Source organism: Helobdella robusta (genome assembly GCF_000326865.2).
Source record: "Helobdella robusta unplaced genomic scaffold HELROscaffold_18, whole genome shotgun sequence".
NCBI classification, from domain to species: Eukaryota; Metazoa; Annelida; class Clitellata; order Rhynchobdellida; family Glossiphoniidae; genus Helobdella; species Helobdella robusta.
Genome location: NW_008703981.1, coordinates 209,517 through 237,317, shown reverse-complemented (window position 1 = coordinate 237,317; position 27,801 = coordinate 209,517). Strand labels below are relative to the sequence as shown.

The following is a 27,801-nucleotide window of genomic DNA, read 5'->3' as shown; positions in this document are numbered from 1 at the left end:
CAAAATTCACATAATCAAAATTTAAAAAATGAAAAACCATCTCTCCTACAGCATAGAAACATTGCAAAAATTACACAAACAACAACACTACACTAAATGAATCATGAATAGTAAGTTACGAATAAACATTATTAAATTCAACAACACTTCAAAACTAAATGTATACATGCCAGTAACAACATGCACACATATAAAAAAGACAAAAACATTTTTTTATCTCAACAAAACTCATCCAAACTTCAAAAAGTAGAAATAGAAAACATTGATCCCCGTCACAACATCATTAACGACGATGACAACAACAATAACTTGCATGTTGTAACAGTTACTGCGTCTGCCCGATTCTAACTTTTTAAAGAGTAATAATAATAAACAACAACAGCATCGTGAAGATTTTTCGCTGTCCACGCAAACTCACACTTGCATATTTTTCTCTTCATTATTTCTGTCTGATTATTGCCACCCATCTTTTTATGAATATAACTTCCATAAAATATAAATAACAATAATAACAGCCTCGTTAATAAAGACCATAGTGACACCGTTAAAAACAGCTGCTTCATTAAGCAAAACATCAATAACATCAACAACAAGACAGTAAGCAACAACATCAGAGGCAGCAACAACCTTATAGACAACGACAACAATTAAAACAACACCAACACAACAGCACTGACGATATCAACAACAGCAAGAACATTGTTAACCCCACACAAAACGTTAACAGAAACATTAACGTTACACACACTGTCAAAAAACAGAGTTTTAACCGAAAATTAACAACCTAAACATCTGCGTCTTTCTGATAAAAATTAGTAACCTGTAACAACAACAACAATATCTACATCATCAACAACAACAATATCCACATCATCAACAACATCATCATCAGCAAGTACAACAACATTACCAGCACGTCAACAGCGACAAGATGGCGAGTAAACTAGTGAAAAATATTTTAAAAAAATATTTACAAAGGAACAATAGATCGGCTGTGGCCGGCGTGGCTGGTGTGGTTGGAGGTGGTCGTAATGATGGCAATGCTAATTCTATGGCGCAAAAAGGTCTGTGGTTGAGGTGGTTGGTCGTTGTGGTTGTTGGTTGATTCAAGGTTTTTTAGGAGTTGATGTGGTAATTGTTTTGTTGTTCTGTTACTGTTGGTATTGTTGTTTCTTGCTGCTGCTGGCTACTGTAGTTGTTACTATTTTTGTTGGTGTAAATCATTTTGAAGTGGGTGTAAATCATTTTGAAGTGGGTGTAAATCATTTTGAAGTTGGTGTCAATCATTTTGAAGTTGGTGTGGCTGCTGTGGCTACTCATAGTAACCATTCAGTAAGCTGCACTAACCTGAGATTCAGAAAAAGGCATTCATAAATTGCACTGTCTGCCTTTTTTTTGGCGTAACGACTCATTTTATAAAATTGACAAATGGATATAAATTAACCTTGACATTGAACAAACAGACTACTCAACGGAGAAACCCTCAGTAGAATTCGCACCCCTGAAAGGAGTCAGAGTTCTCGACGTCACCAGGTTGGTGCATGTCTGATGTTAATGTTGTTGTGGTTATGTTAATGTTGTTGTTGCAGTGACCTGGTTCATATGCAAACACATCCCTGCCTATCACATGCTATCCGTGTGCTGATCATGATGCATATGTTTGCTTGTTTATGTGTGTATGTGTGTGTGTGGCGTGTGTGTGTATGTGTGTGTGTATGTGTAGCTAGTGTGTGTGTGTGTGTGAGTTCTGAGTTGTGTATATGTGTGTTGTACTTACAATTTGTTTTTTTGTACATATGCACTATGCATCAGGTTAGAATATTTTAAGTAGGTGCCAAGTTTAAATGATCCAGCATTTTTAGGCCATTCTGTCTTTCTTTTCTTTTAAGAATAGTTTTTATTTGCATACTCAATAAGGATTGTGCATAACTGTAATGTGTGTATAAATTTGTATGTATTTATGTTTGTTTGTTTGTGTGTGTCTGTATGTATGTGTGTATCTACCATATTATTTCAATATTGCTATGAAAAATGAACAAATATGCTAAAATTCATTAATACTGAATGAATGAATGAATGAATGAATGAACGAACGAACGAACGAACGAATGACGTATTGTACAGTGTATGTACGCTTGATTTGCACGTTTATTTGCTTAGTGCCACTTTGTACAGGCAGGCACTCAAGCGTGAAATATCAACGTCGATCTAATGAAAATCGTAATAATCAATGTAATACTCATTTCGATGCATTACGATACTCATTTTGCTGCATTACGATACTCACCTTGATGCATTATGATACGATACTCATTTGTATGAAAACGGCGTGTACAAAATTGTACACAATCAGCGAGCACGCAATTTTTTTTATGGATTTTTTTGGATGGAAGTGTGTGGCTGGTTTTCTTCGTTCATTCTCTGCTAGATTGATCGAAACGTTTTCATCATCATCATCATCATCATCATCATCATCATCATCATCATCATCATCATCATCATCATCATCATCATTACTTTATCCATCGTCATCATCATCATCGTAATTTTCAACATCATTATCAGCATCTATTTCGTCATCATTATCATCATTAATTAAATTGCAATTTTAAAAATTATAATATCATGGATGATGAAAAGATAATAAGGAGCCATCGAGAGTTTTAAAAAAATTTCAATTAAATTTAACGAACCACCAACAGGCAAGCGATGTTCACTGAAAAACAAGCGAACAGATGAACAAACAACAGACATCCAACAAACACAAAAAGAATTAAATTCCCATCATTAAACGAACGTGAAAGGGACATTTTCAAACACGCAAATACTCAATCACAAAAACGTTCACACATACACGCACACATACACATACATGCAAACACACACATATACATACATACATGCAAACACACACATACATACATACGTGCAAACACACACATATACATACATACGTGCAAACACACACATACACATACATGCAAACACACACATACACATACATACATGCAAACACACACATATACACACATACATGCAAAAACACACATATACATACATAGATATACACACATTTACATACATACCTATCAGACATACAAACATGTTCAAACAAACATCACACGAGACCAAAACTAGACAAAATATTCCAGCAAACCAGCAAATTAACACTCACATGCTTGCATATCTAAATACAGTGAATTAATTCTTTCCATCTTGTTAAACGTACATACACACACATGCGTACATGCACACATTCATATACACATATATATATACACATACACACACACACTCATGAATACAAAAATACATACACATTCATATACACATGTATATATATACACACACACACACACACTCTTGAATACATGCATACACATTCTTGTACAAACACATTACTTATGTTACATCACATTTAAGTATAGGTTGAAATAATTGAGATTGTAATTCGATAATTCTGTTTGCATGTATGTATGTACATGTGTGTGTTTGCATGTATGTATGTGTATGTGTGTGTTTGCATGTATGTGTATGTGTGCGTTTGCATGTATGTATGTATATGTGTGTTTGCATGTATTTGTATGTGTGTGTTTGCATGTATGTATGTGTATGTGTGTGTTTGCATGTATGTGTAATTCTGATCAGACAAAACTAAACAAATTTCATCATCATCGCCATCATCACATCATCATCATCATCCTCACGTCATTACCATCACATCATTATTATCTTCGTCATCATCATCGTGATTAGCATCATCATCATCGTGATCAACATCGTCATTATCATGGTGGTCATTCAACCTCCATATTTCCATTATTTTTTAATCCACCACCATCAGCCTCCTTCTCCCTCCCCTGTTGTCATCCTTCTCATCTCATTTCATCTCATTTCATCTCATTCTCTCAGTTTTATTTGCGCTGTTAAAAACAAAGGTCGATTTTCACAACAACCACAATCAAGTTCACATAAGCTTATATAACATGAAAAAAAAAACAAGCAAAATCGTTTAAGCTACACGAGCTATCGCAAGATGTCGGCATGCATGCTCTTCCGTCCGACTAATCCAACTCTATAAGATAGTACACGCAATGCTAACGTGGAATTCTCTTGGGCTTACAAATTCTTTCCCGGATTTTTCATTTTCATTTTGAGAAATCTTTTATTTGATTTGTTTTTTTTATTATTTTAAATAAACTTTTTCAAATTTATTTGAATTTGATTTAACCCAACAATTATCAATAATTACCCAATATTTATTTTTTTTTATGATTTTTGTGAAGTTAAACAAATTTGCTCATTGCTTGGGCATGCAGTTAAACGTTTAAGAATGATTTCTGTGTTTAAAAGTTAAAAAATAAATTTAAATAAACAAATTTTGAATAAAAATATGGTTTATTATTTCTTTAAAAGTTTTTCTGACCTGACCTGAAGCGTTGAATAAAAAAAATAAAAAAAATCATTTAGTACATGTGTGTGTGTGTGTGTGTGTGTGTGTGTGTGTGTGTGTGATGTGTGTGTGGTGTGGTAGTCTTCATCATCGCCTTCATCTCCATCTTCATCATCATACCACACAGAGTGCTTGCTGGTCCATACTGCACGATGATTCTAGGAGATCTCGGAGCTGAGATTATAAAGATTGAGAAACCAGGTTTGATGATGATGATGATTATAATGATAATGGTGATAATGATGGTAATGATGATGATGATGATGATGATGATGGAGGTGATGATGATGATGGAGGTGATGATGACAATGTTGTTGTTGTTGTTTATTACGTCATGCCGCAATCAATTATTTCTCTATTTTGATTGGTTCCGGCTAATGTTCTTTGCAACTTCAACGTCTAATTCAATGTTTTTCTTTTTATGTTCCTTACTCTGACGTCATTCTTAACGAATTTTTTTTTTTTGTTTTTCTCGGGAGAATTTTTCGCTTGTTTTGATGCGATGTTTGTTGATGGGTGTTGAAGGGAAGATATGCTCTTAAAAGGTCGTCATCTTTTTCATCCTCACCACCATCATGATCATTTTCATCATCATCATCATGATCATTGTCGTCATCATCATCATCGTCGTCGTCGTCGTCCTCTTTTCAACATCATCATCACCATCGTTTTTATCATCGTCATCTTGCTGTTGTTATCAAGTTTTTCATCATCACCATCTCGCTGGTTCATTTAGATTGTTAGCATGTACAGACGCAGAGAACATTCGAAGAATGTTCATTCGAAAATTTCTCTGTGGTGAAATTTGTTAACGCTTGAAAGCAAAAGTAATTAGTTGAATGTCACTGTAATAGAAGCGCGCGAATTATTTCTATGTTGTTTCTATATTCAACCTGCTTCTACATCAACCACAACAGAGCATATTTTCATTCTGTTAATGTTCGACTCTCTTATCGTCAACATCGTTATCAACATCGTCACCACCGTCATCATTATCAACATTATCATCATCATTATCAACATCATCATCAACATCATCATTATCATTACTATCATCATCAACATCATCATCATTACTATCATCACGTCAACATCATCATCAACATCATCATCATTACTATCATCACGTCAACATCATCATCAACATCATCATCAACATCATCATCATTATTATCATCATCACCGCCATCACTATCATCACGTCAACATCATTATCAAAATCATCATCGTCATCACCATCATCATCTTGACTGACTGACAGAGACGGGTGACGACACGAGATCCTGGGGTCCTCCGTGGGTGGGCAAGGAAAGTGCCTATTTCCTATCCGTGAACAGGAACAAAAAGGTAAACCTCAAATTGTACTTTTTATGGGAGAGCATTTTTTAAATTTGTTTGCAAATCATCTGAATAAATTAAAAATTTTAATTTATGATGACGGTGGGGAAGATGATGACAATTAGGATAAAGATGACGTTAACGATGATGATCAGACCGCTAATAACTAACTGACTTAACTCCAATTTAGTCCGACTTGTAATAAGCTTTCCTCTAAAAGGCGTAAAGACTTGGTTCGAAAGCTGTTGACGTTTTTGGCTTTGATCGTATATACATACGTGTTGCAACAATGTTTCTAAAAGATATGCATGTGTATGATGCTTCAACGCGTTAACCACGTGTGTATGACTGTTTGTGTTGTGTGCGTGTGTGTATGTACAAAGTGTGTGTATACACATTTGTATACGCGTTTTGTATGTATGTCAAGTGCATGCTTATGAGCTACATGGCAGCATTCTAAACTTATGGAAGGCAGTTTAAAGTTAATCAAAACTAAGTGAGGTAATCTCTATGATGCGATGCCAACGTCCTAAGTCCTGTGTTGTTTGCTGTAGAATGAATAAAAGTAGTAGTAGTAGTAGTTGTTGTTGTTGTTGTAGTTGTAGTAGTAGTGGCAGTAGTAGTAGTGATAGTAGTAGTGGCAGTAGTAGTAGTCGTGGTAGTAGTAGTAGTAGTAGTAGTAGTAGTAGTAGTAGTAGTAGTAGTAGTAGTAGTAGTAGTAGTAGTAGTAGTAGTAACAGTGTTAATATAAGTTGCAGTGAATGTAGCCCAATATCAAAATTATTTTTATTTACAACATCAATGACAACAACAACAATTTCAATAACGTTAACTCTAATATGAGCAAATTGAATGACGCATTAATATCATCAACAACAGCAACAACAACTTCAACAACAATATCACCACTACCATCAACAACATCAACAACAACAAAATCATTAACAGAGCGTTTGTGTTGACATGAAAACGAAAGAAGGAAGCCAAATAATTAGGCAGGTCTCTGAACTTTTTTTTACGTCATTATGACGTCATAACTCAATCGTGACATCATTTTGTCGTAATAAAATATTATAATTATTTGTGTTTCATCATTGAGTTATCTTCATTTATTAACCACACCGTCAATTATCGTCGCCATCATCATCTTCACCATTCTCACTTTCATCATCATTTTCATTATCCTCACTTCTATCACCATCATCTTCACCATCATCACTTTACTTCCGTCATCATCTTCATCATCCTCACTTCCATCACCATCATCTTTACCATCCTTACTTCCATCACCATCATCTTCATCATCCTCATATCTATCACCATCATCATCATCTTCATCATCTTCCTTTTCATCACCTTCATTTTCATCACCATCATTTTCATCATCATCACTTCCATCACCATCATCTTCATCATCCTCACTTCCATCACCCTCATCTTCACCATCATCATCACCAGCTAGCGAGTATGAGTGACGTATTCATAGAGAACTACGTACCGAACAAACTTGATGAGTACCAGCTCGGCTATGAAGACTTGAAGAAGGTCAACTCGAAGATAATCTACTGCTCCATCACCGGTTAATTGTTACTGAACTCTACTCACCATCGTCATCATTGTCTCCAAACTATCATTATTACAAATTTCATTATCACCATGGCCGTTATTATCAGTTTGATCCTCATTACCTTCATCATCCTCATCATCATCATCATCCTCATCTTTATCATCCTCATCATCTTCATCATCACCATCATCTTCTTCATTAACAGCTTCATTCTAGTTGTTTTCTTTTTCATCTTCTTCTCACAAATTAAACTTCTTAATTATTCCTCAAAGTTTCCCACGAGCGATGAGTACTACTTATTTATGGCTTCCTGAAACGAAATATTTTCATAATATTTTCATCAAATTATCTTCTCGTATAAATTTCAACGCAAAAAAACAAAAACACACACACACACACACATGCAAACATATAAACGCACGTACACACGCGCACATACATACATTCAAGCACATACAAGCGGACACACAATTTACACTCGTAGAAACAAACACATGCAAAGGCGTGACTATATACAGAAGCACAATCATTCATATACAAATACAGATGTACTCTCTCTCTCTCTCTCTCTCTCTCTCTCTCTCTCTCTCTCTCTCTCTCTCTCTCTCTCTATACACCATTCACTTTACCCAATCCTTTCATCATTTCATTTATTTATTTTGATAAGGGTTTGGACCATCGGGTCCCTACAAGCACAGAGGGGGGTACGACCTCATTGCCACTGCCCTCGGAGGCCTCATGTACATAACTGGACCCGAGGTGATGACGTTGACCACGATGATGATAGTGATATCGATGGGGATGATACTTATGATGATGATAATGTTGAGGTTTTCAGTGCAGATGAAAATAATGATAATGATGACGTTGTTATTACTGATGATGATAATGATATCGTAATCCTTAATTTCATCCTCATCATCATTTTCAGCTTTATCATAGTCATCATCACCATCATCAACAACAACAACAGCAACAACAACAACAGCAACAACAGCCTCGTTTTAACTTATGAAATGCAGAAGCCAGAGCGCTCCAAAAATGTTGTTTATATCCAAAAAATAGATTCAAAACGAGCGATTCACTGAGAAATAATGTATTATAGGCTCATGATATGATACTGATGAAGATAGTAACAATGATACTGATAAAGATAGTAACAATGATAGTGATGAAAAGAGTAACAATGATAATGATGATGGTAATGGTGATGAAGATTGGTTGTGAAAATGATATATGATAAACGATGATGATATTCAACAATATTTCAGATGATATACACATTAGTATATCAGTAGCTACGAACTACAATAATTGAAATATAAAGAAAAATTTTTGATCGACTTTCTTGTGAAAATAATTATTATGAAAATTATTGTTATTATTATTATTTTTATATTATTATTATTATACCCCAACATCACTATCAGGATGGCGATCCGTGTAGGACGGGAGTTGCTCTAACTGACCTGCATACTGGTCAGTCTTTTATTTCATCATAATCGTCATCGTTATCATCATCGTCATCATCATCATCGCGATCATCATCATTGTCGTCGTCATCATTATCAGACATTTAAATCTCTAGCATCATCCTCATCATCACATCATCATCACCACACTATCATCGTCATCATCACCACCACACCAAACCAACATCATTACCACATTTCCACCATTATCACCATCATCATCACCACACTACCATCATCATCACCACACAATCATCATCAGCACCACACAATCTTTATCATCATCATCACAACCAGGTCAGTATGCAGTATCATCCATCCTGGCCTCCCTCTTATATAGAAACGAACGAAACACCGGCATACACATACACTGCAGCCTTCTCAATACACAGGTCTTTGCTCATTTAAGGCTACACAAATTGTATTTTACTTGTATTATTTTTTATACGGAAAAATACAAACATTTATATTAATTTTTATTTGATGAAAATGTAATCTAGTATATGTATCTATGAGCTGTCGCGTGGTGTAGTGGTTAAGGACGCCAGGTGTTGTGTTGCAATCACCGGGTTCAAACGCAAAAAAGTTCTTGTCCAAGATTCTTGTTCATTATAGGCACAAAGTCGATCCGATATATTTATTTCCTATATATTTATTTATTTAAAGGATAACTAAAAAAGATAAACTTGTGGATAGCCAACCCTTATCCACGCTTTATATCATGCATGATATCTGTATCATCATTAGTGATACTTCTGATTGAAATGCAAAAATGGGAATGTTAATGTGTTGCGTTAATTAACGAATGTGTTGATAATGGTGTGTGTTTGTTTGTATGTCTGCCTGTGTCTGTATATGGTTGTATGTTTGTGTATGTACCTTTAGTTTGTCGGCTTTGGCTGGTTGAATGTTTTATAATTGCATGAAGATGTATAATTATTTTCGGTGTTGAGCTGGTTTGATTCATGGGAGAATTTTATTTTGAATCTTCCTTGCTCACCTGTTTTTCGATTATTTGATAACTTTTTAACTTTTCTTTAATAAATATTCAAATTTTTTATTATGATGTGTATGTTTGTATGTGAATACAAATATTTGTATGTTGATAAAAATGTCTGTATGTGGATACAAATGTTTATATGTGAATACAAATGTTTGTGTGTGAATACAAATGTTTCTATTTGGATACAAATGTTTGTTTGTAAAAAAATGTTTGTATTTTCGTACCGATGTTTGTTTGTTTGTTTGATTGATCAAACGCCCAGATGAAAAGATTTCAGGAGGCAATTGTTCGCTCAATTAAATTTTCAATCGTCCAATTTTTCTGTCTGGCTCGCTGAACTTCATGCGGTTCTTTCATTTGTTTGTTTGCATTTGTTGTGAATGTGAAGAAGTGTTTGTTTGTGAATGTGTGAATGTACTTGTTTGTTTATGTGTGTGTGTGTTTTTGTGTTTTTGTCTATGACTGTATGTGTGTTTGCTTATGAGTGTGTGTTTGCAGCATGGTTGCTTCTGCCGATCGATAGGTGATAGGTTTTTGGGTGATCAAAAGGAAGAGTTGGAAAACAAAAAGAAACAAACGAAAGAGAAATAAAGGGAGAGGGCAAAGACAAAAAATGTGATGTAGGGAAAAGAGAGAAATTTATATTTTTAAGCACAATCATGTAAATATTTATTGCTACCTTCGACAATGTAATAGGATTAATTTTTTTTATTGGACTTGATTTAGATTTTTAACGTTTTGAACTTTTGGCCTGAAGGTAGCTTCACTGACGCACATAGCTTCCAACTGGTTGAACTGTGGTCAGGATGCCAAGAGGATGGGGTCGGGTCATCCGAGTATTGTTCCATATCAGGTTTGCTGGGTGATCGGTTTGTCTTAAATTCTTATAATGATAATCGTATACTATCATATAATAAGGACTATAAATAGGATGATGAGAGATAAAAGTGCTGTGGTCTTGTTGATGCGTGTTTTAGTTTATTAATAATATTTCATTTCAACCAGTCCTTCAAAACAAAAGACAATGGCTACTTCATAATAGGCGCAGGCAACAATGACCAATTCGAAGAATTATGTGAGGTAACTTCTCTTACTTCAGTCGTTTCAGCGCTTAGTGCATCTATCACGCACTTCTCTCTAACCACAATAACTAATTATTAAATTTAGAAAAATTATAAACGAATTAATGAAAAAGTTTTTCCTATTTTTTTTACAATTCAATTCATCACTCAACACATTATAAACCGCTCTACCACACAATCAGATTTTGAACCTCAGCCATTTGCCGAAAGACGACAAATTTTCTAGCAATGCCAAACGTGTGGCAAACAGGAAGGAACTGAATGATATATTCACTAAGAAGTTTCTCGCTTTTATCATTCTTTTTTTTCTTTTTTTATTTTTTTTTTAATTTGTCCCCAAAAAAACATGGCTGCCCACTTCAACTTCTTCTCTAAAATGAGAAGTTTTTTTAACTTTCTGCACTACAATAAATTCACGCCAGCCCATGTTACGTTATTGTACGCAAACGGTCAGACACAACACTGCACAGACGTATGAAGAAGTCAGGGAGATTCGAACCAGGCCACCTCGTCACTTGTGTCTTTTTTTTTAAATTGAAATATTACCGACTGATTAGTTGTACAAAATTTGATTCGATGAATCGATTAAAAGATAGAGGTTAATCATGATGATTTCTGAAATAAGTATTTCAAATTTTTAGTATCATACATTATTTTTTGTGTTTTTATTAATACTAATTAACATTTTAAAAATTTCGAAATTATTTTTTGTTTTTTTTTTTTCAAAAAGATTCGCCTCACAAACAAGACAGTTCTGGGTGGAGTATTTCAAAAAAACGCAGGCAGAATTTCCATACGGTCCTATAAATAGCATCAAAGAAGCCTTCCAAGATCCTCAGGTAGTGATGGTGATGATGATGATGGTGATGATGTAGATGATGATGGTGATGGCGATGCTGATAATGATGTGGATGGTGTTGTGAAGATGTGATGATGATGATATGGAGGGTAGTGACGATGATATGATGATGAAGATGATGAGGATACTAATGAACTCTTTCGTCATTCACAAAGGTTTGTCACAATCACATGATTCAAGCTATGGATCACTCTTCTGTTGGAACGATCAAAGTTGCTGGTTGGTGCAATTATTATTATTATTATTACTGTTCCTTCTTTTATTCATTTATCATTAATCCGTCTGTCTATCAATTCATCCATCCACCACTCATCTAACCACTCATCCATCCATTCATCTACCTATTGGATAATATCTATCCATCTATTGGTTCGTTCAACCATCCAATCAGCTCCTCCCGTCCAGTACGATGACGTCAGACTGGCCCTCCAAAACCCTCCCCCCCTCCTTGGAGAACACACCGATGAAGTACTGAGACAACTACTCAAATACAACCAAGGTGGTTATGATGACGACGATGATGGTGGCTATGATGGTGATGATGGAGATGACGGTGATGAATAAACAGTGATGATGATGATGATGATGATGATGGTAATGGTGATGATGATGATGGTGGTGGCAATGATGATGATGATGATGATGGTGATGATGATGGCAATGATGATGATGATGGCGATGATGGTAATGACAAAATGATAAAATCATCACCTAACCTCACCATTATTCTTTCTTTCAAGGTGATATAGAGGAGATGAAAAGAAAAAAGATTATAGAATGAGTGAATAAATAAATAAATGAATAAAAATAATCAATAAAAATAATAATATTTAAATATATATATATATATATAACGATAATTGCAAGCATAATAATAATATTATATTATTTGCAAATGTATAAAAGTACATGGCATAAATAAAAATATATTTCGGTGTTATATTTATAGTATATATATATATATATATATATATATATATATATATATATATGGATTATGTGACTGTCAGAAATGCGAATATATCATCATCATTGTATCATCGTCATTATTGCATCATCATCGTCGTCGTCGTCGTCATCATCATCCCTATTCATCATCATCCCTATTGTTATCCAGTATAAGCCTTATTACACAAATTATGTGCGCGTGTGCGTGCGTGCGTGTGTTGTGTGTGTGTTTTTGTGTGTTTTAGGAATATTTTTATATCTTAATCAACGATTGATTTTTAGTTAGTTGGTTGGTTGGGATTATTGTTATTGTTCGTTCGTTCGTTCGTTCGTTTGTTTATTTTTTTGTTATTGCTGATCTAACTGCTAAATAACTAACAATCATGTAAATATTCTACAGTGTTAGTATTTTTGTACAAAATTAATAAAATGATTAATGATGTGAATAAATATGTATACAATTATATTGTTGTTAGACAATCACTTGTTAACAATATGAGAAAATCATTGAAATTGAATTACACGAGATAATAATTGAATAGTATAGTAATAGTAACCACTTGACCTGCCAGAATCTTGAGACGTTAGCTATTGAGTCGTTATGTTCAATAAATCAATCAAACAATTAAATTATCAATCGATCAATCAATCAATGGATCGATCAATCAATCGATCAATCAAACAATTATAATCAATCAATCGATCGAACAATCAATCAATCAATTCATTAATCAATAAATCAATCAGTCGATCAATTAATCATCCAATTTGTATTTATCTAGCGCAGTTTATAAAAACTCATCTGTGCTTTCTTTAAATTCGCAAGACGAACATTTCACAAGAAGTAAAAATAAAAAAAAATAAAAACACAATAAAAAAATAAAAATAGTTATCACCGTTTATCAACCACCCAAGCCTACGTCATACCATCTGGAAGCTGCCCGCACTGGTTGTTATGATTGGGTGACGTCACTGATGTTGTCACAACAATAATAATAACATTAATAACAATAATAATAATATACTATTGTTTCCGTGAAGTTCATTTTACAAAAAAAACAAAATTGGATATTATTAAATTTTCAAAACATATTTAATTTTGTTATTTTTATCAAAAAAGTGTATTTTTAAGGTATTTTACTTTGAAGCAATCAATGAAACAAACCACACTGTTGAATTATCTATATTTACGTGCATATACATGAAACACTCAAAATATGTACATATTATATAAACATATTAATATGTTGAAAGGACTAATGAGACCGTATTTTGTTAAGTATTGTATGAATTCTACCGAATTGTTGGCATTAATCAATTTAAAGTTTGTCTTTTCAAATTTTTTTTACTAGAATTTTCTGAAAATTTTTCAACTTTTTAAAAATAGAATTATTATCCAACTTCATCATGAAAATTTAATGAAACTTATTATCCAAATTCATGATACAGATAGGCCAACAAATAGGTAGAATTCATATAACTCGCATATATAGGTATATATGTGTGTGTGTTCGTGTGTGTGTGTGTGTGTGTGCGTGCGTGCGTGCGTGCGTGTGTATAAACACACACACACACACACACAGATATATATATATATATATATATATATATATATATATATATACACTTATAAAAATTATTAATACGTTCACGATAATTTAAAATTGAATGAAGAACACCAGCCTGCCAGCATGGTGACATGTTGTTGTAGTTTTCTACCGTATGTTCATCACACAACATCTGATCATCATTTTATCATAGCTCATCATATTACATTGCATTATCACATCACATCACATACATAACATCATCGCATATCACAAAAAATATCTTATTTCATAAGTACTAACTTATTTGTTCTTTTTTGTTTCTATAAATATCATCTTGGTTTGTCAACTTAAAGTTTAAATAAAGTATAGACTTAGATTTTCAGTTACTGATTGAGCAACTAAAAGTTTTATTTTCTAGTTAATTATTTAAATTCATTTAAACTAATTGCTTGGTTGATTATGTTTTTTAATATTAATTATTAACGATGTATATTAAGTCTTATCGATTTAGTTAGTAACCAACTGGCAAGTCATGAGAAAATTTTTTTTGCAACCAATTGAAGAACTACTCCAACATCGCCGACAATGAAACTGTTATCATCGTCATCGTCATCATTTTTATTATCACTATTCTCATTCATCATCGCTGGAATGTTAACTACCAACATTGAAACACTGGCGACAGCGACAACCAGCCACTACTACAAAAACGTCGACGACCACCGTTATCTTCATCGTAGTCATTTTGTTTTATTGTTTTATTGATAGTTTTAAACGATTAAAAGTATGAAATTTTTAAAATATTAATAAACTAGCTATACCCATTTGCCCCATTTGAATGATTCAACTCGTCAAGACGAGAGATTTTGAACGTTCATATTTGTCTGCAACACCAGAACATAATGATGCAAAAAATAACCATTAGACTTTAAAAAATGTTTAGCTGATCATGTCACAGAAGAAAAAATTTTTAATCTGAAATTTGTCTCAAAAAATAATACAAAATTTAAAAATTTTTGCAACTTGTTGAGTGTCGCCATAGGCGGTTGCCAACGTTGCCGGGCCTGGTCGCCGTGTCTTGGTCTAGTCTAGATACATTTCCTGAAATTCTCATACTCATTCATTTGATTCCTTCAACAAATCGTTCCAGTAGACATTGTAATGAATAATAATTGAGACAACCTTTCAATCAAACACAGAGCTGGAATGTATGAAAGTGGAAAGACAGCTGGCGGAGTGGTTGAAGAGGACGAATGAAGAACATAAAAATTTCACGACTGAGAACGAGTTGAACAACTACAATATGCAGATCAACTTCACAGATGAAACTATAGAGCTGGTAAGAATTTATTCATAATAATAATAATTATGACATTAAATACATTTATAATAAATACCAAATTTATCTATAATAAATATAAATACCAATATAATATTGAATGTTTTCAATAGAAATGAAATTTTAAATCGATTTCCAATCGATATGGCTAATTGATATTGTGAATATTCTCTTCTTTTGTTAAATTATTTAGTGTCACCAGTAAATTTGTTATGATGAATAGTTCGAAATTCAATTCAACTATAATTTTCTCTTGTTAAGTCCTCTCCAAAATAATTTTCAAATCTGTCTTCAATCATAAGTAGAATATGTGTTTAAAACTTGTACAACTGTAGAATTATGCGAATAAAGTGAACGTAAACGCAATGTGTTAACACTTACGTGTGATTTAATTGATTTTTAAATATTTCACGGTAAGTATATTGATTGATAGGTTTGTGATGTGTTATATTCTAAGGAACAAAATTTTTGTTAACATGAAATTCAAAAGCATGTTGAGTTATTTATAATATTTGCATTAAGAACATCTAAATGTTATGACGATGAATGACAAACTGGTGAATGAGAAATAAATAAAACTGCTGCCATAAAACAGTACAAGGCATCTTCTAACATTTTCAAAGTTTGGTCTCGAAGGATTGGATCGGAAGCAAAACAACTGGCTGAAAAGTTCAACCAGACCTTTAAAAGTTGTGAAAATTTGAGAATTTATGCAAGAGTGCTTCAGAGGTACTCCATTGATTCTGCCCTCACCTCCACTGACGCTAATCTCAATACGTAAGCTGGGGCGTTGAACTTGTTGACCAAAGTTAATGCTTGGTTAAAGTATTTAGATATTTATAAATTCATTTGACTTTATAAGTATACTTAAATTACATTTATTCGCAAATTTTTTTTCGAATATGAAACAGTCATGAAGTTTGAATTTTTGACTGATGTTTGTATAAAGGAAGATGACTATTAATATTAATTTGACGATTATTATAGTCAGTTAAAATCTTCAGGCGTCTGAAAGATGTTCTCGTGTCAATGTCCGAGAAGGACGCTACGGCCACGATCATCAATCCGATCAACAACCAATCGTATGCCCTTGAGCCTGGCATCGTTGACGTCATGAGCCAATCACGTGATTACAATGAGTTGTTGTGGGCGTGGCTTGGCTGGCACAACAATGCTGGTCGTGCGGTGAAGGAGGAGTTCAGTGAGATGGTCCAGCTGCTCAACAAGTGTGCCCAAGAAAATGGTCATGACGTATTTTTTAACATTCAAAAATAATTTACCAAAAATAACATATGCTCGATTTACAAATAGTAAGACAATAATTAAATTAGTTGAAAATTTAAACCAATCATCGTCGTCATTCTAAATTCCGAAGAACAATCTGTTTAAAATAGAAACTGCTTGTCCGCTCTACAGAAAGCGAATTCACTCATTTTATTTTTCCTCTTCTTTTTAAATCTTACTCTTTAGTGTTCGGAACGGGCTTCATTCAAATCTTCGGAACACCCTGAAACAGATCAAACCTAATTTGCATCTGCGCTTTGTACATCATATTTTCCACAGATTCACACAAACTTGAAAAATATTTTTGCATTCTTTCACTACAGCAGATTAATTACTAAAATTTTTTTTAAAAATTGTTTTATTAAGATTTTTTTCAAGCATCAACATTTCGGTCCCACACATCTTCCTTAAGATTTTTTTCTGAAACTTCATACCCTTTTAACTTTTTTTTCACCGTACTAAACCGTGAGAGCGTGGCAAAAAACTTATCAAAAGAAAATATATTAATGTTTTTTCATTAAAAATTGTTGTTGTAATTATAACTAAAAAATGAATTCTTCGCTGGCAATCCTACCAAGGTTATAAGGACGCGAGCGTTGTCTGGAAGTTGGGCGACTACGATGACGCTGGCATCGAGTCGAGCATGGATGCTCTGATGGCCGAAATAATGCCGCTCTACAGAAAGTTGCATGCATTCGTAAGGAAGAAGTTGTACGATTTCTACATAAAAAAAAACAGCTCCAGTTCTACTACCAAGTTTGGTGAAGTTGCGGAAGAAATTAATAAATTTGAGCCTGATGGATACATTCCAGCTCATATACTAGGTCAATAGTTTTTATATACACATATATATTTTTAAATTTTTAAAAGCTTTAAGATTTTAATCAAATTATAAAATTTGTTTTAATTCTTAAATGATTTTATGAAAACTAAATAAAAAACAAAAACATAAAACAGGAAACATATTTTGCCAACACTGGACTAACATCCTTGACCTCGTCCTTCCATTTCCCGGTGCTCCTCCCACTGACCTCACTTCCGTCATGAAGAAGAAAAACTTCACCGTTCATAAGATGTTCAAAGTTGCAGAGGAGTTCTTCACTTCAATGGGCTTCCAACCGATGACTGCCATTTTCTGGAAGGAGTCTGTGGTGCAGAGGCCAGCCGACCCGAACGTCAAGATGGTCTGCCATGCCTCCGCCTTCGATATGGTCCGCAAGGATGATTATCGGTAGGTGTTGTTATGGGTTGATAAGATATCACTATATCAAAGTTTACTAAATTCAAATGAATCTACAATGTCATTAATGTTTTTTCTGAAAACTGCTCTGAATGCTGGCTCGACGCTCACGCCACTTGGCAGCATCAAAATGTGTGCGCAGGTCGTTGAAGATGACTTCCACACCGTGCACCATGAAATGGGACACGTCGTCTACTTCATGGAGTACCAACACCTGCCCAGAATATTCACAAAGTTTGTCGCTTGAGTTACTATAATGAATACATAAATAAAAAATAAATAAAAATCTGTTTGTATTTTTAAATTTTTTTAATAGAAATATGAATTTTTAATCACAGTGGGGCAAATTCAGCATTTCATGAGGCGGTTGGCGACACGATCGGTCTCTCAACCACCACTTCCAAACATTTGAAGAGTGTAGGACTGAGTAGTGATGACGATGAAGATGGCGTCACTCAAAATGATGATGTCATCACCGGAAATGACGATGTTCAACAAGTAGGACATGATGACAATGATGATGAAAACGGAAAAGATTTTAGCTCAGATGATAAGGACAAAAACGTACAATATCGTACGTCTAATTTTGAGATATTTATAAACTCACGAATTTTTGATAATGTTGTCTTATCTTAATTTATATTGCTGCAAAATATTTTACGCTTCTGTTTAATAGTTTCAAAGATTCTTTTGTTAGTGTTTCATTTGAAACATGCCTGTACATTCCCCCTCCAAAGAAAGAAGCATCAACAAGTTGATGGAGAGAGCCTTGGAAAAGTTAGCCTTCATACCGTACGGCTACATTATCGATAAGTGGAGGTTCAGGGCATTCAGAGGTGACATCACCCCAGATCAGTACAACGATGATTGGTGGAGATTGATGTTAGTAGGTGGAGTTAATTAATTTGTGCTGTCAATCGTTGGTCGGTTTATCGATACCCAGTTAACTGATTTGTTGCTTTCGATAAGTTTAATCAGTAAGAATAAAAACTTGAAATTTTCAGACGAAAATATCAAGGACTGAACGCGCCAGTAGTCAGGAAGTTCACGGATTTTGATCCCGGTGCCAAGCATCACGTGCCAGCCAATGTGCCCTACAGCAGGTTTCAACGTTGATGCAAACCAATTTGAACTTTTTTATACACTCTAATCACAATTTTACATTTTCCGCTGCGTTTGTTAGTTGTTTGATCTACAGAATAAAAACATGTATGATTTTCAACTGCACTCTGTGATGGTGACGAACAATAGGAAGAACAGTTTGAATGTCCCTGCCGCTCAAAAATGTTTCGACGCCGTTTTTACAATTGTACGATTAGCAAGTTTAAGTTTCCAACGTTCTCACACTTCCCAGCAGTAGGCTAGTTCTACCACACTGACACCTACGTCATAATTGCAGATACTTTTTCAGTTACATCGGACAGTTCCAGTTCTACGAATCCCTATGCCGAGAGGCTGGAGAGCGTGGTCCCTTGTACAATTGTGACTTCTACAGATCCAAGAAGGCCGGCCGAAAACTCGGGTGGGTTTTTTGTTCATTTCATACTAAATGGATAATGAATAATAAATGAAATGTTTTTAAATTTTTTAAATAATGTGAAAATTACTAATTCCTGCTGCTTTTGTGATAAATATTAATGCCAATTTTCTCTACCGTAACCGACTTAAAGGCTTATTAACGTTCCCAAATCGCAGACGCATGCTGAAAAAAGGAAACAGTGTTCCATGGAGAGCGTTGATGCGCGAGTTGACGGGACAGTCTGACTTCAAGACCTCATCCATCCTCAAATATTTCAAGCCTCTCAGTGATTGGCTGGATGAAAATATCAAGGACGTTCCTATTGGCTGGCCGTCTGGTGATGAGTAGCTTGTGAAAAAATTAGAAAAATTATGGCGGGTAGTATTTAAGGTATTACAATTTGTGGTAAAATAGTTATTTTAAAATAAATATTTTGTTGTTTAAAATATTACGATAACTTAATATTTTTCCAATGTAGCTGCTATCAGCTTCCATAATTTAACCTGGGTAAAAGAACCTTTAATCTGCTAAATTGTAATACTGTATTTGTTCGAATTTGAGTTTCCTAATAAATTTTTTGGTTGGTGAATAGAATTAAAAATTGCAAAATCGAAGAGTAATCAGTGAAAACTAACAAATGGACACAAACAAACAAATACGTTAAATCTGTTTGCAAATTTGTTTGACTCAATATCAAAAATTTACATCCGATTCATGAATTCAACGAGAACCTTGTTCATATAGTTCACATAATACCTCCACTGTTATATCTCACGATCGAGTCAAAACAAAACGCCTTTAATAACCTTTCCACCTACCTTTTTTTGAATTTATTATTTTTCAACTTTCTTGACGAAATAAACCTCAATGTAACATTATAACTTGATCTACGGGCCTGCGGATACAATTGAAACGAAGTAGGAAGGCGAGATATCACAAATACGAACACGGACGCAAATAATAATAATCTACTGGAAATTTGATAATCCAACAACCTAGAAATTATTTAAATGAAAAATTTATTATTATTAATAAGTAAATAATGAATTTATCAACACTTATTGATTTAAAATTTATTTATTAGGATTATTAATATTTTTTTAAAATCTGAAATCTAATTTAAAATATCAATTGAATGCCAAATCACCGTATAATTGTGACATTAATATATATAAGTTTTAATTGTAGAGATAAGCACGCACACACATGCAAACGCACACAAACAAACACACGCGCACACACGCACACAAACTTGTTTATTTATATTTGCAAAGTCTTTTAAAAACATAACTTCGAGGAATTTGCGGTGAATATAAGGTTTTCACGCATTACGTATTTTTAAAATTTATCCTAAAATGTAAGCGAAATGATATAGCGCTTGAATCACTGCACTACTATTGGCCAGGATAATTTGGGATATTTTTCCCGGATAATTTCAGATGATTTCCTGGCATGCAAAATTATTTATATGAAATAAGTTTTACAATTCCATTTCCAACATGATTAAACATCAACATCACCGTAACATAAGAATCATGACCAATGTGATTTATTTGATTGAATAGAATATAAAAATATACCTGTGTATATATATTATTTTAAACTGAAATATTAGCAAAAATTTTTGAATATATAGATAGTTTTTGATTTTTCTATGCAACGGACATGTAACGGATCAAGTAAGTATAACTTTTTTGAATGCTAAACTCCGGATGGTTCTTATTGGGATTTGGTGTTTTTTCTGTCACTCACATCAACAACCCAAACAACATCTTTATCATCATCTTCTTCATCATCATCCAATCTGTTTCATCATCTCATCATTCATCATCACCATCAAAAGAACTGTTTTTTTACCGTTTTAATATTGTGTTAGCATCACCAAAATTTTAATTATGTTTTTAATCATCTTCTCTTTTTTCTTCTTTTTCTTCTTCCACTTCATTTTAATCCTAATTAACCTTTTCATGTCATTGTTGTCACTAACTGCCATTATGTTTCCACACGATTATTCATCATCAGACGGCCAGCCAATAGGAACGTCCTTGATATTTTCATCCAGCCAATCACTGAGAGGCTTGAAATATTTGAGGATGGATGAGGTCTTGAAGTCAGACTGTCCCGTCAACTCGCGCATCAACGCTCTCCATGGCACACTGTTTCCTTTTTTCAGCATGCGTCTGCAATTTTTTTTAAATACTTTTTTTAATTTTTTTACTGCTAGCAAGACTACAACTCGCTAATATTTTGAAAAAACAATTTTTGAATGTATAAAAAGATAAAAAATAGATTGAATTGTAAGGGGTATACTTATATAGCCACCTTAGCTTACGTCCTGCCCTTCTGGATCTATAGAAGTCACATTTGTGCAAAGGACCAAGTTCCCTGGCCTCCCTACACAAGGATTCGTAAAACTGGAACTGCCCGATGAAACTGAAAAAGTACCTGGGATCGGGAGTGGGAGTGAGAGGATGGATGAAGATGGATACGTGAATGATGATAAGTATTTGTGAAAGTGATTGCTGACCGTGTATACGATAATGTCGTTTGTGATGCGATTGTTTTATTTATTGTCACCATTTTAATCCATACTACAACGACAAGAGTAATCATTTTTTTAAATATAATTATTCTTGTTTCTATTAAAATAAATTCAATTTGACAAAAAAAAATTTTTAAATTAGATTAACCATACAACAGTGGACTTACCGGTTATAGGGAATGTTGGCAGCCACGTGGTACTTGGCACCAGGGTCGAAATCTGTGGCCCCCCTAACTAGCGGTGCATCAACGCCCTGGTATTTTCGTCTGAAAGATTCCGTCTCAATTCATTAAATGCACATCTTTTTTTTCATAATATTATCAATGAATTTTTTTGCATTAATTTTGTTTTATTGCATTGAGAAATTATTCGAAATTACTAATTTGTGAAAATTTAAAATAAATTAAAAATTTAAAAAAAAATCAAGGGTAGGTAAGTTGTGATAAGAAACCGAGATTTAGCATCACATTTCATATCTTCGCAAGAGGAATAATTCAAAAAAAATATTACTATAAAACATTTCTTTTTAGAAAAATAGATTATTTTATGTTAAACTATTTAAAATTGAAATTGAGGAATGGAACTTTTTTGTAACAGACAAGAAAAAAATTATAACGTAGCATTTTGACTTACAAAATCTAAACAAAACATATTTCTTAATTTTAATTAGAAAATGTTTTAAAGTTTAATATTAACAACTAGTAAATTAATAAATATATAAGTCAATAAATAAATTAATAAAAAAAAATAACTAACCTCAACTTCCACCAATCATCATTGTACTGGCCAGGTGTGACCTCCCCTCTAAAAACTCTGAATCTCCATTTTTCAAGTGTGTAGGCGTACGGTAGAAAAACTATCTTCTCCAGGGCCATCCTCATCAGATCATTAATATCTGTCGCTGCTGATGGGTGAGATAGTGATGAAAAAAAAATAATAAAAAGAACGCCTAGATGTTGATATGGAGTTAGGTTGAATCGTTTGTGTCGATTGCTGGTCTGATGTCGTTGATGACAAAGTAAATATGAAGACAGAAAGAATACTTTTATCTTGCGCTCAATTGCGCTTGTATCAATAGCTATATTTGTTGGGACTGATGTTTAAGAACGTTTAAAATCAAAGATCAATGAAAAATGTTTGAAATCTAAAATCAACAAAAAACTTTTAAATCTATTATCAAGTGGAGAAATGTATGTATGATTAACTAACTATATCGCACATCTTCAGCAAGATCACCTTCTTCACCATCAGGCAGATTGGGGTACGTACTCTCATAACCATCATCTTCACCTTCAACAAAATTAACTTCATCTTCGTCTTCTTGGGTGTTAGTTTCATATTTTTGTAATTGCTGCTTCAACTTTGCAGCGTCGTCGATGTAGAGACCGACGCTTCTCAAGTGTTTGGTGGTCATCATCGACAGACCGATCGTGTCGCCAACAGCTTCGTGGAAGGCTGCATTCCCGCCACTGCGACACAAATTTTTGAGTCCATTATTTCATAAAAAAAATAAAATGTACATGTTATTAAAAAATGATTATCCTTTTTAAATATATAACCGAACAAAAAGTATTTTAAATGGGATAGGCTTATCGCTACAAATTATCCATTGCATAATCGACGTTTCACATTTTGCTACACACATCATCATTACGTCATCCTCATCCTATCCTCATCTTCATCATTCTCTTCATCTTCACTAACTTGGCGAATATGATGGGTAGGTGTCTGTACTCCATGTAGTATTCCACGTGGCCCATCTCGTGGTGGATGGTCAGCAAGTCAGCCACCTCTACTTTCGTGCACATCTTTATGCTGTAAACATTTTTTTCTATTTAGAGGCAGACATTATTTTGGGTTAATAATTAATTTATTGTGTTTCTTTCTCAAGTTTTAGGATATTTCAATCCAACCCCCACCAACAACACCTACCGATAATCATCCTTGCGGACCATATCGAAGGCGGAGGCATGGCAGACCATCTTGACGTTCGGGTCGGCTGGCCTCTGCACCACAGACTCCTTCCAGAAAATGGCAGTCATCGGTTGGAAGCCCATTGAAGTGAAGAACTCCTCTGCAACTTTGAACATCTTATGAACGGTGAAGTTTTTCTTCTTCATGACGGAAGTGACGTTGATAGGGGGAGGAGCACCGGGAAATGGAAGGACGAGGTCGAAAATATTACTCCACTGTTGAGAAAACATGTTACCTAACGTTTTGTTGATGTTGTTTTGTTGTTGATTTCATTTTTTCCATGTTGAAAGCAATTTAAAAAGACATTTTTTAAATGCCATAAATAAATTTTACATAGTTTGAAACCGCAGCAAAGCCATTATTATAGATATTTACCTAGTACGTGGGCTGGAATGTATCCATCCGGTTCAAATTTGGTAATGTCCCCTTGGATACCAGCGGTGAACTTCCCGTTGGAGTTGTTGGTTCTGACGTAGAAGTCGTACAACCTCTTTCTGACGAAGGCATGTATCTTGCGGTAGAGTGGCATCATTTGCGTCATCAGCGCGTCCATGCTCGATTCAATGGAAGGATCGTCGTAGTCGGCCACTTTCCATACTTCGCCCGCATCCTTATAACCTTCATTTTCGTGAAAAGTTTTCAAAATAACTGCAATAATTTTAATTATTTGTGCTGAAAATTATCAACTTATCCCATAGTTTTAATCTTATAATTTGTCTATCTCATCTGCAATCGACAAATTGTACAAAGTCCCACCATTTTCTTGGGCACACTTGTTGAGCAGCTGGACCATCTCACTGAACTCCTCCCTCACCGCACGACCAGCGTTGTTGTGCCAGCCAAGCCACGCCCACAACAACTCATTGTAATCACGTGACTGGCTGAGAACAGTCTCCAGGTCAGGATCGAGTAGGCATGATTTGTTGTTGATCGGATTGATCAGCGTTGTTGTGGAATATTTCTCCGACATTGACAGTGATATGTCCGTGAGTCGCCTGCGTTGGGATGCAGCGTGCATGTGATGACGCCATCCAAGCGCGGATTGATGAACAAGTTTGACTAGTTTCATAAATTTGTATTCATTATAAAATCCAGTTTAAATTTCAAAAATACAGAGGTTCCAATTCTGCATGGTGATTAATTTCTCAGAAAATTTTTAAATTTGTCGAACGTTATTGTATGACTTGACAATAAATAATAAATGAAAAGTTTTTATAGAAATTTGAATTGAAACGCATCAACCGATCCGTCGCTAACTTGTTGATGGTCTGGTTGCTGGACGTCAGGGAGTTCTGTACGATGTACCTATCGAGCACCCTCCGGTATGCCCACAACTTTTTGCAACTTTTGAAGGTCTCGTTGTATTTATTCAGAAGATCTTTGGCTTCCTTTGCGATACGTTGGGCCCAAATTTCAATGTTGCTCGTTGATATTTTGCTCTAAGGGTTAATGACAATTGACATTCTTTGAAATTTTTTTTTATTATTTATATAATTTTTTATAAAAATTGCAAAAAAATCAAACCAATTCAGTGTTCTCCTCGGTGATGTTGGTCTCCAGGTTGAAACTGGTCAATGCACCGATGGCAGACAGCTTGATGTGCTCATCGTTCGTCTTATTCAACCAGTCAAACAACTCTCTTTCGGTCTTGCTACATTCCGACTCTGTAATGTGGTTTGAAAATGGTCTGCCTGTCTTTTTTCCGTCATAGTTTGTTTATTTGGAGTGACTTCCAACAAGAAGATGTTTCCATTTTATCATGTAATTGAAAGAATTAACTTAGCAATTGAAGGCAGAGCTACCTTTTGAGCGTCTGGTAGAGTCCACTACTTTCTTGATAACGTCAATGACATCATAATAGATTCTATTGTCGTTGTTGTTGTCGTTGTTGTTATTGTTGTTGTTGTTGTTGTTGTTGTTGTTGAAATGTGGGTGTGAATAGACGTGTTGTTCTTCGTTATTCACTTCCTCAATGTCATCGTTATCATAACCTTTGCATTATTATTATTATTATTTATTATTATTATTATTATTATTATTTATTAATAATATCATCATAATTGTTGGTGATAATGATGATGTTACACGTTTTTATGATCATCGTCGTCATCATTTAAACTTTGCAATTTCATCATCACATACGTATATCATCCCGTCATACATATATCATCACATACATATATCATCACATACATATATCATCACATACGTATATCATCACATACATAAAACATCCTCATCATTTCTATAATTCATTACACCGACGGTTAAGTATTTATATTTAATAAAATGATATATGATACATAGTACATGATATATAGTTCAATATTCATCAACATCTGTGGGATGATAACATCACCATCATGATTCATGTAATCACCTTCTTCATCATCATCATCATCAACTTTGCAAACATCATGTTCAGTGTTCGTGCAACAATGGTGGTGGGTGAACATGGTGATGAACAAACTTCTACATTCACCACACTATAATCAATACTATGTTTCGTCGTCGTTGTCATCATATTTTATCATATTTTATAATATCATATTATCATCATCATCCCAAATGTCATCATCACGATTACCATTTTAATCTTCGTTTACATGTTCCTCACAATCATAACATCATCATTTTCATCATCGTCGTTCTCATCATTATCAGTACTTATCATCGCCATCATCATCTTCCTCAGCTCAATATCATCCCCATCACGTTTATAATAATCGTCACATTCCTAAGAAAAATGGGTGGCGTGATGGTGTAGCGGTAAAGTGCCTGGCACTGCTGTTGCATTGACCAGATTCGGTAGCAGAGAGATTCTATGCCTGTTACGTGCAATGTATGCAATGTACTGTCTTACGTGTATCTACACATGCACTGTGTGTTTGTTTCTTGATGCCTCTCAAAGATATTGAAGAGAGATCCGTAACAAAATGACATAATCAACACATCAAAATCAACTTAATCATCATTTTTAATCATAATAAATGATGAAAGGGTGACGATGATTTTGATAATGGTGATGACGACGACGATGATGATGGTGATGCTGATGATGACAACGACGATGATGATGATGGTGATGATGATGATGATGACGATGGTGATGATGACGATGACGATTACCTGTGGGACGGTAATAATTATTAATGTGACGATTCTTATTAATTGCCAGAACTTCTGTTGTGTAAATAAACAATGTGCTGATGACGATGACGACGACGAAAGATGATGATGACGACGATGATGATGATGATGACGACGACGATGCTTTCATTGTCTTTGTTGGTAGATAATCGTTGTGGTGGGGTTTTGTACTAACGCGGTTGCTAACTTGATTGATTGGTTGGTTGGTTGGTTGGTTGGCTGGTTGGTTGGCTAGATGGCTGGTTGGTTGGCTAGACGGCTGGTTGGTCCGTTGGTCAGTTAGCAGATTGCTTCTTCCAATGGTTAATTAGCTGATTGACTGATTAATTATTCAGTTGGTTGGTTGGCTGGTTGGTTGGTCGGTAATTAGCTGCTGTTTTATTATGTTTATTTATAATTAAATACTTCTTATAAAAAGTGTTTTATTAAATAATACACATATACTCTAACTCACACACACATGCACGCACTCATTCATACA

The 27,801-nt window shown here is 34.3% G+C and overlaps 3 protein-coding genes across 3 annotated transcripts; 2 read left to right on the top strand and 1 right to left on the bottom strand.

Annotated features, from left to right (window-relative positions):
- Window positions 1-1,471: 1,471 nt before the first annotated feature.
- Window positions 1,472-13,186, top strand: HELRODRAFT_110638 (hypothetical protein). The gene is made up of 16 exons (XM_009016240.1): window positions 1,472-1,533; window positions 4,581-4,654; window positions 5,715-5,800; window positions 6,740-6,790; window positions 7,250-7,370; window positions 8,026-8,117; window positions 8,789-8,837; window positions 9,128-9,222; window positions 10,591-10,686; window positions 10,839-10,913; window positions 11,098-11,195; window positions 11,646-11,754; window positions 11,930-11,993; window positions 12,166-12,273; window positions 12,515-12,765; window positions 12,827-13,186. The coding sequence occupies exons 2-15, from the start codon at window positions 4,606-4,608 to the stop codon at window positions 12,553-12,555; spliced, it is 1,134 nt and encodes a 377-aa protein (XP_009014488.1). The 5' UTR covers window positions 1,472-1,533; window positions 4,581-4,605; the 3' UTR covers window positions 12,556-12,765; window positions 12,827-13,186.
- A 3,442-nt stretch (window positions 13,187-16,628) lies between these two features.
- HELRODRAFT_76483 (hypothetical protein) lies at window positions 16,629-20,002 on the top strand (the record flags this gene model as incomplete). Its single annotated transcript, XM_009016239.1, has 9 exons — window positions 16,629-16,854; window positions 17,474-17,719; window positions 17,853-18,126; window positions 18,259-18,369; window positions 18,474-18,603; window positions 18,890-19,017; window positions 19,140-19,238; window positions 19,535-19,657; window positions 19,831-20,002. Coding segments are annotated over 9 exons (1,509 nt in total), but the record flags the coding sequence as incomplete, so codon positions are not given.
- A 1,567-nt stretch (window positions 20,003-21,569) lies between these two features.
- Window positions 21,570-25,152, bottom strand: HELRODRAFT_98522 (hypothetical protein). The gene is made up of 9 exons (XM_009016238.1): window positions 24,927-25,152; window positions 24,546-24,788; window positions 24,129-24,405; window positions 23,901-24,011; window positions 23,406-23,665; window positions 22,953-23,100; window positions 22,364-22,462; window positions 21,977-22,099; window positions 21,570-21,834 (listed from the first exon to the last, which is right to left on the bottom strand). The coding sequence occupies exons 1-9, from the start codon at window positions 25,138-25,140 to the stop codon at window positions 21,663-21,665; spliced, it is 1,647 nt and encodes a 548-aa protein (XP_009014486.1). The 5' UTR covers window positions 25,141-25,152; the 3' UTR covers window positions 21,570-21,662.
- Window positions 25,153-27,801: the final 2,649 nt, after the last annotated feature.